General features: G+C 50.6%; 1 protein-coding gene across 5 annotated transcripts in view; it reads left to right on the forward strand.

Annotated features, from left to right (window-relative positions):
- ADAR (adenosine deaminase RNA specific) overlaps positions 1–17407 on the forward strand; it is a 28287-nt gene extending 10880 nt beyond the window's left edge. For 4 of the 5 annotated variants that reach the window (XM_077841369.1, XM_077841371.1, XM_077841373.1 and 1 more), the window contains exons 3-15: positions 5346–5532; positions 6143–6300; positions 6737–6878; positions 7034–7251; positions 7480–7636; positions 8759–8930; positions 9595–9688; positions 11484–11612; positions 12071–12204; positions 13049–13231; positions 13866–13978; positions 14621–14748; positions 15232–17407. In XM_077841369.1, coding sequence (XP_077697495.1) covers positions 5346–5532; positions 6143–6300; positions 6737–6878; positions 7034–7251; positions 7480–7636; positions 8759–8930; positions 9595–9688; positions 11484–11612; positions 12071–12204; positions 13049–13231; positions 13866–13978; positions 14621–14748; positions 15232–15472 — 2056 coding nt within the window. In that variant the 3' untranslated portion in view covers positions 15473–17407. Of the gene's footprint in view, positions 1–5345; positions 5533–6142; positions 6301–6736; positions 6879–7033; positions 7252–7479; positions 7637–8758; positions 8931–9594; positions 9689–11483; positions 11613–12070; positions 13232–13865; positions 13979–14620; positions 14749–15231 lie in introns of those variants that run through there. The other variant, XM_077841372.1, reaches the window with a different exon arrangement.
- Positions 17408–17660: the final 253 nt, after the last annotated feature.

The raw sequence follows: 17660 nt of genomic DNA on the forward strand, positions 1-17660 counted from the left end.
GGGCATAGCTTGATCAGATTGTACAGGCAGGGAGAAAAGGGAGGAGGGGGTTACATTGTACATAAAGGATATAGACACTTGTTCTGAGGTCCAGAAGGAGGTGGGAGGCAGACCAGTTGAGAGTCTCTGGGTAAAGATAAAAGGGTTAAAAAATATGAATGATGTCTTAGTCGGGTCTGCTATAGACCACCCAGTCAGGAGCAGAGGTAGATGAGGTATTTCTACAGCAAATAACAGAAATATCCAAAACATAGGACCTAGTAGTAATGGGGAACTTTAACGAAGCAGACTTCTGTTGGGAATGTAATATGGCAAAACACAACATTTCCAATAAGTTCTTGGAGACAATTTTTTGTTCCAGAAAGTGAGGAAGTAACCAGGGGGACATCCATTTTAGACTGGATTCTGACCAACAGGGAGGAATTGGTAGTGAATCTGAAGGTGAAAGGCGATGTGGGTAACAGTGATTATGAAATGAAAGATTTCATGAGTCTAGGGAGCGCAGCAGAACAAGGCTACTGGACTTCCAAAAAGCTGACTTTAAGCGACTCTGAGGACTGGCAGATAGGATCCTGTGGGAAGAAAATCTAAGGGAAAAAAGTGTTCAGGAGAGCTGGCAGTTCCTCAAGGAGACAATATTAAAGGCACCACTGCAAACTATTCCAATGCAAAGGAAAGATAAGAAAAACATTAAGAGGTCAACATGGCTCCATCAGGAGCTCTTTAATGACCTGGAAATCAAAAGGGAATCCTACAAAAAGTGGAAACATGGTCACATTGCTGAGGAGTACAAAAGAACAGCACAATATCAGAAAATTTGTGTAGGGACAAAATCAGAAAGGCAAAGGCACAAAATGAGTGCCACCTGGCAAGAAACATGGAAGGCAATAAGAAGAGGTTCTTTAAATACATTAGGAGGAAGAGAAAGATGAAGGAAAGTGTAGGTCCTCTACTTGGGAAAGGTTTCAGAGTGGCAGCCATGTTAGTCTGTATCAGCAAAAACAACAAGGAGTCTTTGTGGCACCTTAGAGACTAACAAATTTATTTGGGCATAATGTTTTGTGGGCTAAAACCCACTTCATCAGATGCATGGAATGGGGAAAAAAAACGTAGGCAGGTATATATACACAGTACCTGAAAGGATGGGAGTTGCCTTACCAAGTGTGGGGGGGTCAGTGCTAATGAGACAATTCAGTTAAAGTGGATGTGGGCTAATCTCAACAGTAGAATACCAAGGGAGGAAAAATCACTTTTGAAGTGGTAATGAGGCCAATGTAAACAGGGTGACCCATTTCAAACAACTGTCAAGAAGGTGTTACTCACCTGTTACTACTGTTACTCAAAAAGAAAAGGAGTACTTGTGGCACCTTAGAGACTAACCAATTTATTTGAGCATAAGCTTTCGTGAGCTACAGCTCACTTCATCGACACTTTCCACAGTATGCATCCGATGAAGTGAGCTGTAGCTCACGAAAGCTTATGCTCAAATAAATTGGTTAGTCTCTAAGGTGCCACAAGTACTCCTTTTCTTTTTGCGAATACAGACTAACACGGCTGTTACTCTGAAACCTACTGTTACTCACACCTTCTTGTCAATTGTTTGAAATGGGCCACCCTATTTACATTGGCCTCATTACCATTTCAAAAGTGATTTTTCCTCCCTTCATTGGATGAAGTGAGCTGTACCTCATGAAAGCTTATGCTCAGATAAATTTGTTAGTCTCTAAGGTGCCACAAATCCTCCTTTTCTTTTTGCGGATACAGACTAACACAGCTGCTACTCTGAAACTTTTCCTCCCTTGGTATTCTACTGTTGAGATTAGCCCACTTCCACTTTGATTTAATTGTCTCGTTAGCACTGACCCCCCACTTGGTAAGGCAACTCCCATCCTTTCATGTGCTGTGTATATATACCTGCCTACTGTTTTTTTTCCCACTCCATGCATCTGATGACGTGAGTTTTAGCCCACGAAAGCTTATGCCCAAATACATGTGTTAGTCTCTAAGGTGCCACAAGGCCGCCTCGTTGTTTTTGCTTGGGAAAGGAGAGCTAATAACTGGTGACATCAAGAAAGCTGAGGTACTTCGTGCCTATTTTGCTTCAGTCTTCACTAAAAAAGTTAATTGTGACCAGATGCTCAACACAAATACCCTTAACAACTGGGGGGAAGGAATGCAAGTCAAAATAGGGAAAGAATGGGTTAAAGAGTATTTAGATAAGTTAGATGTATTCATGTCATCAGGGCCGATCAGACTCATCCTACGGTAGTTCAGGAACTAGCTGAAGCAATTATTTTTGAGAACTCCTGGAGGATGGAAGAGGTTCCAGAAGACTAGAGACGGGCAAATGTAATACCTTGCTGCAAACAGGGGAAGGAATAGGATGTGGAGAATAATAAGACCAGTCAGCCTAACATCAGTACCTGAAAAGATACTAGAGCAAATTATTAAACAATCAGTTAGTGAGCATCTGGAGGATAATGGGGTTGTAAGGAATAGTCGGCATGGATTTGTCAAGAACAAATCATGCCAAACCAACTTAACTTCCTTCTTTGACAGGGTTACTGGCTCAGTGGATGGGGGGAAGCAGTAGACGTGATATACCTTGATTTTTAGTCAGGCTTTTGACACAGTCCCTGTTGACAGTCTCATAAGCAAACTAGGAAAATGTGGTCTAGATGACAGTACTATAAGGTGGATACACAGCTGGTTAAAAGACCAAACTCAAGGAATCGTTATCAGTGGTTTGCTGTCACATTGGGAGGACACATCTAGGGGGTTTCTGCACTGGTCAGTCCTGGGTCTAATACTAGTCAATATTTTAATTAATGACTTGGATAATCGAGTGGAGAGCATACTTATAAAATTCGCAGTTGACTCCAAGCTGGGAGGAGTTGCAAGCACTTTGGAGGACAGGATTAGAATTCAAAATGACCTTGACAAATTGGAGAATTGGTCTGAATTGAACAAGATGAAATTCAAGTAAGACAAGTGCCAAGTACTTCACTTAGGAAGGAAAACATCAAACACACAACTCCGAAATGGGGAATAACTGTGTGAGTGGTTGTACTGCTAGAAAGGATCAGGGGGTTATAGTGGATCACAAACTGAATATGAATCATCAGTGGAATGCAGCTGCAAAAAGGCTAATATGGTTCTGGGGTGTATTAACAGGCGTGTTGTATGTAAGACACAGGAGTTGATTGTCCCGCTCTACTTGGCACTGGTGAGGCTCTAGGTGGAGTCCTGTATCCAGTTTTGGGCACCACAATTTAAGAAAGATGGGGACAAATTGGAGAGAGTCCAGAGGAGAGCAACAACAATTATCAAAGGTTTAGAGAACCTGACCTATGCGGAAAGGTTAAAAACCCTGGGAATGTTCAGTCTGGTGGGGACTGATATAATGAGGCTGGTGATCAATTGTTCTCCATGTCCACTGAAGGTAAGACCAGAAGCAATGGGTTTCATCTTCAAGGGAGACTTAGGTTAGATATTAGGAAAAACTTTCTAACTCTAAGGAGAGTTAAGCTCTGGAACAGGCTTCGAGGGAGGACATGGAGTCCCCATCATTGGAAACTTTTAAAAATAAGTTGGACCAACCCTTGTCAGGGGTGGTCTAGGTTTACTTGGCCCTGCCACAGAGCAGGGGGCTGGACTTGGTGACTTGTCGAGGTCCCTGTCAGCACCGCATTCCTGTGATTCTGTTTGGCCTCCATGAATTTCCAATCTAATTGCCTCATCCTAGATTTGGAGGGCCAGGGTGTCAGTATTTGCAATGCTTCCTCCTGGGACAACGAGTCTAATCACCTCCAAGGCTCATGCGCCTCACCCAAAGGACTCAAGGCCTCTTAACTAGGAAATAGAAAAGACCATTTGCCAACACGACCAGCTCTTTCCCTCCGAAACCCCACAGCCACCAGTGAGCAGGACAGAAAAGGAACACACAGTGCTGTCCTTTCTGGTATTTTACTCTGCTGAATTGCTCAGCTGGAATGGAAACCAAAAGCAGCTGAGCGTCTAAACAGCCCAATTCTCTCACGCAGTTACAACTCCCACTGACTCTAGAGTTGCCTCTAGAAGGACTGGAATAAGAGTAAAATGAGGGGAAGTCAGTAAAGGCAGGGGAAATAGAGGAAGATAACTTCTAGAGAGAGCGTTCCCCCTGAAAACGGATGAACAGAAGCTGATGTCTCTGTCCAGGAGTGGGAAATCCTCTGCAGCAACTTACTGGGGGAGGGGAGAAATGTACTCTAGGTTTCCTATGGTTTCGTGCCATTGAGTCTGTTTTCTTATCCCAACACCATTTGCACTGCTGGGATTTAACCTCCTGGAACCTATTATTAGCAGCTCTGCAGCGTGTCACTAGCTGCAAGTGTCTCATTGGTGTGGCAGTTCGGAGCGTAGCACGTAACTTGCAGTCATAGAATGGGATTTTTTTCTGGGCTTTATGGTTAGTCTGTTGAGGATACTTTCTGATATTGTGGCCATTCCTGGGCACTGGAAAGGCACCATTTATGCCACACTGGAATATGTCAATAGGCTTACTAGACAGGAAAATCGGCCTATTTCCCAAAGACAAAATCCAAGCTTTCTCTTTAGGGAAAGGTCTGAATGGATTTAGCCCTAACGACCTGTCCCTAGATGCAGTTCAACCTGCTTTTTCCTAAGAGGAGACCGCCTCTGCAAAAGGCTGGGTGCCAGAAAGGGATCTAGCTGGCGTAAGCTGCCATTGGGGTCTGCCCCTGAGAGAGAGGCAGGCACATCTGTCAAAGACAAAAGATTTAAACGAGGAAGTGCCTGGCAAAGATGCTGTGCAGAGAGTTGGCTGGCAGCTCTTAAATGCCCTCTAGGCAGGCAGGGCAGATCCTGCCTGAGGGACAAACTGACCCAAAGTGACTAGGCACAGACGTGACGATTCAGGCTGCCACTAGACTGGTTTTCAATCTTTCTTTCCCCCGTGCAGGAGACTGTCTTGGATTTGCACTCTGTGCGGTGAGAGCAGCCATTGAGTTAATGACTCATGCAGCCTCTGGTGCCTCTGGACCAAGGAGACTCACTCTGCAGCGTTAGAGCTAAACTCCCTGGGGTCTCTGCCACTACATCTGCGGTGGAAGGCTGTGTAAACTTCTAAATAAAGCCTCTGAAGGCTTGCACCAAAGTCAGATTGCATCTTTGGTGCGTCTGGCCCTTCTGCAGCTGTGGCTTGTTTGCTTCTACACCATGGGGACCAGCAGCTCCTTCCCACTAGAGTTCCAAGAGCTGGGCTAGAGGTGTAGTGCAGGAGGGGCAGGTTGGTATCCAGAGTGACCGGTCACATGTTTGTCCTTCTCTCTTCCTCTACAAAGATTTAAGTTCCAGGCTGTTATAAATGGGCGCCGGTTCCCACCAGCGGAAGCAGGTAGCAAAAAACTGGCCAAGCAGGAGGCAGCTGCCAACGCCATGAAAATCCTGATGCGCGAAGCTGAGAACGAAGGGGAGGATGGCATGGAAGGGGAGGAGTCATTTGTCCCAGACAGCGCCGAAGCAGAGTTGGTGAGTCCCGTGCTGCTTGTTCTGGGCGACATTCAGGCTGAAATCGGTGCCTTGATGCCTGTGTTCTCAGCCCTACTCTCCCGAAAGAGCTGTCCTCTGCTGCTGCTGAGTTTTTCCATTCACAGACGCAGTGCAAAGCAGGCAGGGTTTGGGATGGGCTGGCCCAGCACTAGCTGGCAGGGGAGGGTAAAGTAAACAAGCTAGAGATCCCAAAAGGAAATGTGATTCCAAATTGTGTGTGGGGAAACTATTTCAAGCCTGTATAAGGGCTCCGCCGCCTTTCTCTTTCGGGAATTAGCCCTCTCAGGTGCTAATTGGGTATTGCCCAGAATGGCCTGAATGTTCCACGAAGAGCCCCACGTGTCTCTTGCTTGTAGCAAAAGTGGCTTCTTATGAGTATAAAAAGGGGTGCAGCAGCAGAACCACCTATGCGAAGCTGACGTGCTCTTGATGCAGCCTGGTGCTCGTTCTCTTGGCCGGGTTGGCTTTACCCTGTAGTTAGCATCGCTGAGTTGACAGAAAGTTGCAGCCCCTGGTCTAGTGCCTGACAGCAGCAACCTGTCAGAGGTTGAGATCTGTGCTCTGGTCTCCTCTCCGCTTCTTGCCGTAGCCTGCACGCCCAGAACCAGAGCCTCCATCTGCCGCGGCACAGCTACACTTGTCCTCTGGGAAGAACCCCATCAGCATATTAATGGAATATGGACAGAAGTCAGGGAGCACGTGCGAATTCCAGCTGCTGTCCCAGGAGGGACCACCCCATGACCCCAAGTATGGCACATCATGTTAATTGGGGGGGAGGGGTATTCTTCAATCAGAGGAACCAGCCAGGTTGCCCCATCTGTCCAGGTTCCCATACACTTCTCTGTGTTATCTGAGTGCTCATCTTGCTCAAGGACGACTGGACCTGGCTCCCTCGAGGTCCTGTGCACCCCAGAAAGAGGTCAAGGAATGCCTTCCTCCTGGGAGGCTGAGTGCCTCCAACCCAAGGACAGGCTCAGAGCTCAGGGGCCAGTTCTGAATACCGTGCGTGGCAGAGCCATGCCCGTGCTTTTGGAGCATCCAGTCATCCTGATGCTCTTAAACTGCTGATAACTTGGAAATGTTCCTCGTGCATCTTTAGCCCGACTTGAACTGGGAGTTGGTGCAAAGAACAGACTGAAGCCTCTGGGTTTAACATTCTTCTCATGGTGTAACATCCTGTCAGGTTCAAATACTGCGTGAAGGTGGGTGAGCAGACTTTCCCCGCGGTGATAGCCAACAGCAAGAAGGGAGCAAAGCAGATGGCAGCTGAGGTTGCTGTGAAGATCCTCCGCGGGGAGGCTGGGGGGCAGTTCTTCCCAGAACAGGTAGAGAGACCCTTGCACCTTTACTCCTTCTTCCAGTAGGATTTTACCCCGGATGGGTCAGCCGGCAGTAGCCAAGGCTGGCTGTGTGCAGTTACCCTGCCGTAGTACGTACTCCTAAATATTTATCTGGCTCCTCTTGTCTAACTCTTCTTTAGCCTTCCGTAGAGGTCCCAAGCGAGCCGTCCCTGGATCCGCCTGTTGCTCAGCCCCTGAATCCAGATGAGTCAAAAGCAGCAACAGCCAAGGGCATTGGGGAGCTGATCAAATACCTCAATGCCAATCCTGTCAGTGGCCTGCTGGAATATGCCCGTTCCAATGGGTTTGCAGCAGAGTTCAAAATGATCGATCAGACGGGACCTCCTCACGATCCGAAGTAAGTTGCTGTGAATGTCCATGACAAAACTGGCACTGTCTGTGCTGTCCTGAAGTAGGCACAGACTCCTGCCTAGCATAGCAAATTCCTGGGGAAGCTGCAAGCTGGTAACAGAGCTAGCTACAGTCAGAGCTTCATTCTGCCTCCTTACAGTTGGCAGGTACAAATAAAAACCACTTCGTTTTTAAACATCGCTCTCCCAGTGACATGCTGCTGCTACCTCTGTAGGTTTGTCTACCAAGCCAAGGTTGGAGGTCGTTGGTTCCCAGCTGTGACTGCACACAACAAAAAGCAAGGCAAGCAGGAAGCGGCCGACGCAGCGCTCAGAGTCCTGATTGGGGAAACGGAGAAGGCTGAGCGCACCGAAGGACTGAGCATCACAGAGGTAATTTCTCTCTCCTCAGAGCTAGGATGTCATTTGTCATCCTGCTGTTCAGTCTGGTGGGAGCGCTGTGCTGATCAGTGACTTGTAAAGGTAGAGCCAAGCTGGGTCTGTTATCCTTGTGGCTGGCTTTCTCATCCTTTCCTGGCATGTGCTAGAGCTGCTCCCGGTAGGACACACACATACTCTGACCCTGCCTCCTGCCAGCATCTGGTACTGGACTGAGCTAACTCCAAACTCTGATCCATGAGCAGCTGAAGCATGGTCCCTTGGGTAAGAGTAAGCACACAGTGTGATTCCGCTTTCCAAGTTCAATCATTCTTACACCGCCTTGTGGCACCTTCAGATATCACACAGCAGCTCCGAAACAGCACATCAGTTGTGAACAAAGCTCTAATTCTGGCAGAATTGCTGTCCCAGTTCTGTGCCGTTCTGAGTCCTGCTTTGAGCTCTGCAGTCTCCTAAGATGTGTGTTCCCTGCTGCAGAGCTGATCCTGGCAGATGAGATCTTGCCTAGTAAAAGGGGATCCAGAGCAGTGCCAGAGAAGGCAGCCAGGTACGCACCATAAACTCTCCCCACAAGCAGCCAGAGGAAGAATTCCTTAGGTGCTTGTGACAGACGAAGTCCTACGAGCTAAGCCCTGGGGAGCTGGGGCAGAATTGTTCCTTGCTGTTCAGTTTTAAACGTTCTCAGTGATTGGAGTTTCCATTCCTTCCCTGGAGAGACTGTTCCTCACCCCAGTCCATCTTGCTGTCAGGAAGCAAGACTATCCACTGATGTTGGGCTCAGAGCTGAGCGTGAGATTTGGAGCATGTGTACAGCAGAGTTCTCTAAGGAGGTGTCCCCTCCACGCCGTGGTAATCTCTGCGTTTGTAGCCCAAAATTGCATTGGCCTTTTGTGCTGTTCTAGCCCATGGCAAACTCACCTCTATATACTCGCCTGCTCTTAAACTCACCTCTGTTTACTCGCCTGCTCTTTCCCTTGGCATTTGTGTGCTCTGGATTCTACCCTCCCACTGAATAGCTGTGTTTCCTATCGGCTTCCTTCTTGATTCTTTGTTTACGTAAAGGAATGATCCTCCTGTGAATCTCTTAGCAATGCTGGTGTTGTGTCCCCCTTCCAGCTCCCTGTGAGCGGCAGTACCCTGCATGATCAGATAGCTATGCTAAGCCACCAGCGCTTCAACGCCCTCACTGCTCGCATCCAGCACAGCCTGCTCGGACGGAAGATCCTGGCTGCAATCATCATGAGGCGAGGAGAAGAGGGCCTGGGAGTTGTGGTCAGCATTGGCACAGGTATGAGCCACTACTTCCAGCATGCATTGAACTCAGACTCCCTAGCTAGATACATTTCTTACTAGAAGTAGGCACTGGCCAATCCTGTGGGCTCCTTCAGGGAGAGCGTGATACAGTCCCCACTCAACATCCCACGGGGTTAAAGAACGTTCCCAGGGTTCACACGTTGTCACCAGTAATCTAGTTACAAAAGGAGAAAACAAAGCGAACGTGCCTTCAGCTATATCGCTCATAATCTTTGCTTGCACTGCTACACGGCAGCCTGTGCATCAGAGCCTGGATTTTCGCTGCTGGTGTCAAACAGCACGAGGTCCTACGGCTTACCTCAGCTTTAGATTCCAAAATCCCCCTCTCCTTAGGTGGTTGGCACTGCTTTGCTTCTCAGAGGATAAGCAAATGAGGCCTCCAGGTTTGAAGGGACCCTGGCGTCAAGCTGGGTAGATCTAGATTTGTGCTGCTCATAAAAAGAGGCAAGCGATTTCTGTGTGGAGTGGAATTCTGTCCTGTTCATTTCTAACTGACTTGGCCGGGATAATGATCCCCGGTAACTGGGGCCATGCTGCTCAGGAGCCCAGAGCAGTAAGATTTGGTGAGATAAAACACTGCCTTTTCAGAGGAGCCCGTGCGTTGGCATTGTGAGACTCTTCCCTCCCTCGCCCTCTAGGTAATCGCTGCGTGAAGGGGGAGGAGCTGAGCCTGAAGGGAGAGACTGTGAATGACTGCCATGCAGAAATCATTTCCCGACGAGGCTTCGTGAGGTGAGGGATGCGGGAATCTTTGTTCTCTGTTTGGAGGGAGTCTCGGGAGAAAGGCATGAAAGGGAACACCTAGCTGCCCGTATTGTCCCGGGACCTCTGCCTAGCTGGCAAACCCCTCTCCAGGAGCACAACCAGTGTCAGTGTCTGCAGAGAATGCTGTGGTGTGTAGGAGCTGTGGTTTCCAACACTTGCTGTTTATCTATCTGGCTGTGAAGCACAGCGACGCTGTGTCTTACAAGGAAGGGTCATGCATGACTGTTGCCCACATTACTGCCATGTTGGCAATTTGTCAGGACCCCCAGGTGGTACTTACCATCCCTAGGAGGGTTCAGATTGCAGCCACACTCGTGCAGTACAAAGGAGAGCAATGTAGAAGCTGCATGCCCCACGGTACCATGCACCATCTCAATCCAAGCACAGCGCTGCTCCGCCCAAGATGGATAGAGCCTTGCGCAGATACAAATTTATATATTTATATCTGGTACAGCCATGCCAGAGGAGCTGCCGGCGTGGGGCGCTGACTCTGGCAACAGTGGTCCCACATTCTGCTCCTTTTGCCACTGAGGTTCCCAGGAGAGCCCTGCGGTTCCGCGGATACAGATTTTTATCCACAGATCTGCGCAGGGCTCTAAAGATGGAGCACTGTCTTCTGAGTCAGAGCGTCTCTTCAGATCCAACCCCCACACTTAGGCTCTTCCAGTTCTAATTGCTCCATCAAACCTTATCGGTGCGATCTTGCCATAGGGGGTAACAAACCCAGTCCAGGCTGCTGGGCAAGGCTTTGCAGGCTAAGTCCCACAACCCCGATTGCTCTCTCCTCCCTCATGCATTTAGCATTGCACCTTTTAAACAGCGAGAGAGAGAATCTGGACTAATTCCGGTCCCTATCCGTACCCCATCCAGCCGTTCAGAACAATGCCAGCCCCTCACTGATAGCCTGCACCTCTGTCTGTGCTTGTCACTACACTTGGTGTGTTCCTCCACCCCGGGGACGAGGGGAGCAGGTCCCCAGCAGATCAGTGAGTTAGCGCAACCGTGGGCTTGTGATCTGCGGCCTTGTCCCTCCCATTAATCCCTGGGGCTGTGGTGGGCCGGCTGTTCTGCCCACTCTGGTACGGCACACGCCATTCAAGGTGAGAGCGGGGGACGTGGTTCAAGCTGAACTTTGCCTTTTACCGTACAAAGTTGGGAGGTCTCGACGCAGACTGTGCTGGAGCTGCAGTTTTCATTAGTGCTTGGCAGAGTGTAAGAAACCTCAAGGTTTCCCCTGCGCTTGGACAAAAGTAGCAATAAAAGAACCGGGGATTGCAGCCCATTCCTGTGGCTGTGCTAATGACACAGCCAGCGCTCAGCCCTCGCTGGGACGGTGTCGGCTTCAGTGAGCTTCGCGCTGATGAAAGCTGCTAGGTTGGCAGCTTGGCGTTGCCTTCCCCGCAGGATGAGTACACGCAAGCCGCAACCGGGTAAGCGCCCCACATTCTCCTACAAGTATCCCTCTCCACTGACCTGGGGGGATTTTGATCTCTGTTACCTCTTCGGCCCTTGGCTTCTGGGCGGGGGCTGCCAATGCAGGTATCCACTCCCAGGCTCCAGAGTACTCTCCGCAGAGTCACCTCTCCTGGGTTCCCGCCCTCATGCTCCCAAACCGACAGACACAGCGAACCACATCATGTGTTTCACTGAAGCTCTCTTCCACCTTCATCAGAGACTGCAGTTGGGGCACTGCCTGTCCTGGTCACATGTGGGCGTTGGGGTGGAACAAGGCCGTCTTCTGACCCATTGTGTTTGTTTCCAGGTTTCTCTACAGTGAGCTGATGAAGTACAATCCCGCCGATCCCTCCTCCACAGAACAGAGCATATTTGAGTCAGCAGGAGAAAACAGGCTCAAAATAAAAGATGATGTGACCTTTCACCTCTACGTCAGGTCTGTGCGGCACGCAGTGTTGCTAACCTTTACTGAGGCTGCCCCATTACTCTACCCCAGCTGATCTGTGTCCTCTAATGGGCATGAGCCCCAGGCTCTCCCCTGACCTTCCCAATCCCCATGTACCAATAGGTTTGGGGGCTGGATAGCAGGAGTTGCCATGCCTTTCTGAGAGTGCTGGATGATACTGATGATACCTCACTCCTCTATAGCGTTTAAAGGGCTTTAAATCTTTAATGTATTTCTCCTCCCATGCCCCCGGGAGCTAGGGAAGTAAAGATAAATCTGCATGTTTAGGCAGGCCTGGAGTGGAAGTGACTTGAGCAAACCTTGATAACAAACTCTCCTGGTGCAGTAACTGTTGTTCCGTGCCAGCGTAGGAGTCCGGCATAGCCTGCGTTATTTCCGTGTCCTTTGGGTTTACGCTAACTCAGCAGGGGCTGTTGGTGTGTTTCTAGCACGGCGCCTTGTGGAGATGGGGCCCTCTTCGATAAATCCTGCAGTGACCAGGCAAGCACAGTGGGGGAAAGCCAGCATCAGCCTCTCTTTGAGAATCCCAAGCAGGGTAAACTGCGCACCAAGGTGGAGAATGGTGAGTCTTGCAAAACCTCAAGAGCCCTCGCTCCGAGCATGCTGCAGTGCCGAGAATGCTGGCGTCTGTATCTTCCAGTCACCCTGAGGATCAGCAGCAGGAAGTGCTCCCTGCCAGTAACCCCTGGCCAGATGGGGGCTTAGCTCCATTAAGCTCTTCCACATGGTAACGTGATTGGAGAATCAGAGCCCTGGGGCCAAAGGCTAGGAGTTTCACAGCTACCTCTCTAGGAAAGGACCCTCTGTTCCCCTGTGTCCGACAGAGAGCTGCAGGAGGTGGGAGAGTGGAGCTGGCATGGGGAGGGGGCTAGCATGTATTCCTGTGAGTCTGAGCACCTGCAAGGTTAGGCACTGGAGAGGTGATGTCCTGCAGGCCTTTCTCCCCTCTGTGCTTGTTATTGCCTTAGGCTCAAGTGAGCAAAGGCAGAGAGGGTTAGAGAATGGGTGAAGGGGACGGATAAGGGGTTGTGTAGGTGGAAAGTCACGCTCCACCTTCCAGCTTTTGTCTGAATCCAGCACCGATGCTTATGTGGCACTGACCTCCTTCTCAAGCGCAAGCTAATTGGGCTTCAGCCGTGTGAAAACTTGCCTCTCTCTAGTCTACCCATCTCTCCCTTGGCTTCACGCGAGAGCTTGCGCAGCGGGACGTGGCCGCAGGGCACTGGGTGCAGGAGCATGTTGTCCTCGGTCTGCATTGGGGCCATGCCATCTCGGAGGTGTGCGTGCTCACTTCAGGGAGCTCGTGGAGCGTGCTGGCCTGGCGTGTACCCTCTGTGGAAGGGGGTTTTGTAGCCGAGTGGGCTGGCTGGCTCTTTGCAAATTCCCTTTCCTTTCCTCTCCCGCAGGGGAAGGCACCATTCCCGTGGAGTCGAGTGACATTGTGCCTACGTGGGATGGGATCCAGCATGGGGAGAGGCTGCGCACCATGTCCTGCAGTGACAAAATCCTGCGCTGGAATGTGCTGGGCCTGCAAGGGGCATTGCTGTCGCATTTTATGCAGCCAGTGTACCTCAGCTCCGTCACGCTCGGTATGAAATTCTGAGCCCTTCCAGCGCTGAACGCACTGTGCTCTCAGCTGGGCTGCGTATGTTAAGTGCCAGTAACCTCCTTACTACAGTAATGGAAAAGAAGTTCACCAGGGGGCATGGGAACCGAAGGCTAAAATGTTGATTCCAGCAGAGCTGCACCATTAGGAAACACATGGGACCTTGTGGATTTTAACCATGGGGATACATGGGGATTTTCTCCTTGGCTCTTGGTTTGGATGTGTGCGGACAAGGGGGAGATCAAAGTTGCCTGTAAATGTTTTATGGCCACAAATGTTGCAATCTGTAAAACTGAACCCTTCACGTGTTGTGACGCAGCGTGGGGGGAGTGTTGACCAGGGAATGTGGCATCCCCCTCCTGGCTCAGGTTACAGGCTCTCAGGTCTCCCATCCCCAGTGAAACTCCCCTGCCACATTCCCAGGTCAACACTCCCCCATCCCTGCTGTGTCACACGTGTTAATGACCAAGGAAGTGTCTAGTGATAGGAAAATTGCTTTCCTGATCCTTATCGGCTTCCGGCTTTCTGAGCTGAGTGGTGCATCTTCTTAGATTTCTGCCTGCCCATTAACAATGCAGCTGCTCTGTTTCCTAATGCCTGCATGTGTCTTTTCCCAGGTTACCTATACAGCCAGGGTCACCTGACACGTGCAATCTGCTGCCGCATGTCGAGAGACGGGAGCACATTTGAAGCAGGTCTCCAGGCTCCGTATCATGTTAAACATCCTGAGGTACTGTAGGCTTGGCAGGTCTTAATGTTTCCATTCTCTCCTCTCAGCACAAGGGTCCAGCCATCTGCACTGGTGCATTCTGTATTAGTGGGACTCAGTAGACTTCCTGCCGGAAGGTTCATGCTCAGTGACCCTGCCACCTTCCAGCTGTAGCAGGAAAGTTTAAGTTCTTTCTGGTATTTGTCGGACCAGAGACTGGGTTCAGGACAGAGAAATCGTAGTGGCTGGTTCTGTGCTTCCCTGTCTTTCAGCCCACTGCCACATCTGGCCAGGTGTGAGTGGTTAATGAGCCCTTTGTGCATACGATGGTGCCTGGGCAAGACTCAGGAAACTCTCCAGATTCCATGCATGCCAGATCTAACCAGAGCCCCAGTGAGCCGTCTCTCTCCAGGGGCTGTCGCGAGGCAGTCTTCGAATTGGGTGTGCGTGGCGTAGCTGAGATTAAGAAACATAATAAATGCTTTGCTGGTGGGGCAAGCTAGAATGCAAAGCAATTGCTGGGCACTCCAGCTGGCAGGTCGCTAGTGGAGGCCACAGCTGCATTACCTGTCTACCAGTTCTGAGAACCACACACCCCTCCCAGCTGCATGCATGTGCCCCACTCTGCTGAGCCAACCCTCTTGTCTCCTTCTGGCCATCTAGGTGGGGAGAGTTAGCGTGTACGACTCCGCCAGGCAGACGGGCAAGACCAAGGAGTCGAGCGTGAACTGGTGTCTTGCTGACGAAAGCGAGGTGGAAGTCCTGGATGGCACAAAAGGCAAAGTAGACGGGTGAGCAAAGAGCTTTGAAGCTGGCATTAGGGGAGCTTGTGAAGGGGCGGTTCCGTGCTGTCATGCTGTGTGCCCTGGTGTGTGGGAGGACTTGGGGGACCGGAGCCCCAACCCCAGCTAAAACGGGGATTCATGTCAATCAGAACAGAATATCCGCCCGCTGTTCTCACTCGCTGGGCACACTGCTCCAATCGCTCCCACGCATGGAGCAGTCCTGCCAGTGAGGCCTCCAGCGGACTTCAAGGCGTAGCTGCTGTGTGTGTAGCACCTTGAGATCCTGGTTGCTGCATCGCTTTGCTCGTTGTTGCCCACGGGTACGGTTTACAGCCCTGATCCTGCCATGAGACTCTGTCCAAGCACTGGGCTCTGCCCACGTGGATCCAATTGCAGGACCACGTCCTACATCCCCAGCTGCTGTTTGCCCCCATGGCCCACCTCCATTCTCTGGGGTTCTCATTCTGTTCGTGTTCTTCTCCTTTCCAGACCAAAGCTGGAGGTGTCCCGCGTGTCCAAGAGGAGCATGTTCACCCTGTTCCAGCAGCTCTGTGCCAAGGCTGACCGCAAAGACCTGCAGAGCGTCGCGCTGTACTCAGATGCCAAGGAGGCAGCCTCGGCCTACCAGGGAGCCAAGCAGCACTTCTTCAGGGCACTGGAGGAGATGAGTTACGGGAGCTGGATCTGCAAACCCCAGGAAGAGGAGAACTTCTCTCTCTCCGATGCGTAATGAGCTGCCCTCTGTGTGTGTGTCTGTGTGTTCCTTTTGTTTTCTTTTTTTGTTTTTTTAACTGGAGCCAGGAATGTTTACTAGGATTATGGATTCCCCTGGGTCTCTCTTCCTTTTGGGTCATCCTGGCAGCACATCTTGATTCTGCTAGGAGGGACACCTGCGTTCATATTGCATTCTTTCGACGTGGGTGGACACTCAGCACATGGTGGTGAGGAGATGCGAGCATGTGTGTGAGTGTGTTTGTACAAGAGAATCCACACTGTCCACGCATTTAAATGAAACCACAGGCGAGCCCGCTCCCCTGTGTCCCTTCATCACAGCCATTGGGGGAACTCAGCTTTTCACTTGTCAGATGCATTGTCTCAATTGGATCATTTTAAATGGTATGTGTGTACTTCCCAGCATCTTATCCTCTCCCAGAACACTTCCCTCTGATTTGCAAGATGACTCCTGCAGCTATTGGCAAAACTCCCCGGGACTTTTCCTTCCCAGCAATCCTGCCAGGTGGGCACAAATCGATTTGAAGACAAGGCAATCTCTTGCAGCTGCTATTTAATTCTGGGATCTGCCTGTAGGGCATAGCACGAGCCATGTGTGGCTCAGGGCTAGTGGCAGATTGCGTGTACTACCTGATCTAGATCTCCATAGTTAGCAGGAGTGTTCCTGGGTTGGGTGTAGTAGCCTTGCCTGACATACCCTGTTGATTATGAGGGTTGGGTCTTGGTTTCTGGAGTCCCGCTGAGACGGGCCATTCTAAAACCCTGCCTGACAGTTCCCCCTGCGAGGTGGGGCAAGTGTCACCCGTGGGTTGGGTGTCCTAGACTTGCCAGGCAGGGTGGCACCACTTTAAGACTCACATCAGTGAAGTGGAGCTTTTCCTCCTTTCCCCAAACGTCCCTTCAGACCAGTTTCATGACTAGCCCATGGCTGGTTTGGCATCGAAACGGGCCCAGGGATCTTTTAGAGCCTGGCATCTTTGTTTTCAAACCAAACGGTCATGAATTGTGTCTTGTCTACAGGCCTCGGGCCCAGCCAGCCTCTCCTCTTTGTTTGTAGGAATCTAAGCCACTGTCCTGGGTGATGGGATCTAAGGCAGGTTCTGTCTGTGTTGGGAACGCTGAATGGTGGCTGTGCTCCAGCCTGCCCTCTCTGCAGGGCAGTGTCCTGGCAGCCCTGGGGGATGGGGGTCATGGGGCTGCCTGCTGGTGCTGCGCTAGCAGGGCCAGCAAATTTCTTCTTCCTTCTTGGAAGAAGCACAGGCCTCCCGGCTAATGGACCCAGTGCCATCCAGCCTGCCTGCCCTGCTAGACCTAGAATCCAAGGCCCCGGGTCATGCGATCAGTTTGATCCAGATGTCGGCTGCGTTTGACCTGAGCTGGCCTGGGCTTTGTCAGAAGCTAGTCTGATTTAGCCTGGCCCTGGGAGAAGGGGCGAATTGATTGCTTCGGAATTGAACGGTCAGGTGCTGCGTGGGGTGTACGTTGCAGTGCGGGAGGCTGGGGGCGAGGCCAGGGGGCAGCCTGCCCCTCTGAAGTAATTGAAGAGACCCAGACCTGTTCTTACTCCGCAGTTCTGGCATCTCCTTGTGCTATCTCCACCCTTCCCCCATTTATTTTATTTGTAATTAGTTGCACTGTCAGTGGGTCAGAGCAATTCCTTTTGTGCATCATTTGGGGACTGTCTCCTGCAAACTTGTCCTACCCACACTCCCCTTTCTTTTCTGTAATGTTAGATTCCTTCTCTTGTCACACTGGCTCTGGAGAGCTGAGTAGACACAAATGTACATTTATTCATGGGAGAACTGTAACCCTCCTTTTTATTTTATTTTAATTTTTGTAAGTCTGCTTTTAAGGGCCCCTCGATATCGATGATTTTAAGTCCTAACATTCCGCATAAAAATTAAAAAAAAATCTGTATTGTTAGACAGCTCCATTCTGTGGGTGGTTTTAATTCCTGGGAGATGAAAAGTGGGGCCAAAGCTGGTGTTAATTTAAATGGCAGCGAGCATGGAGATGGAGTCGCTCAGAAGAGAAACGATGGAGTTATTTGATTGTCAGCTGGACAAAGTGCTGACGGCTGAACCATGTCCCGCACTGATTTCCTAATCAGGTGGGGCTCTGCCCCCGGACGGGGGTGGTCTGTGCTGAGCAGCAGCTCTGCAGGGGCAGGTTAAATCTCTTCCCCC

Source organism: Eretmochelys imbricata, chromosome 24 (assembly GCF_965152235.1).
Source record: "Eretmochelys imbricata isolate rEreImb1 chromosome 24, rEreImb1.hap1, whole genome shotgun sequence".
NCBI lineage: Eukaryota > Metazoa > Chordata > Testudines > Cheloniidae > Eretmochelys > Eretmochelys imbricata.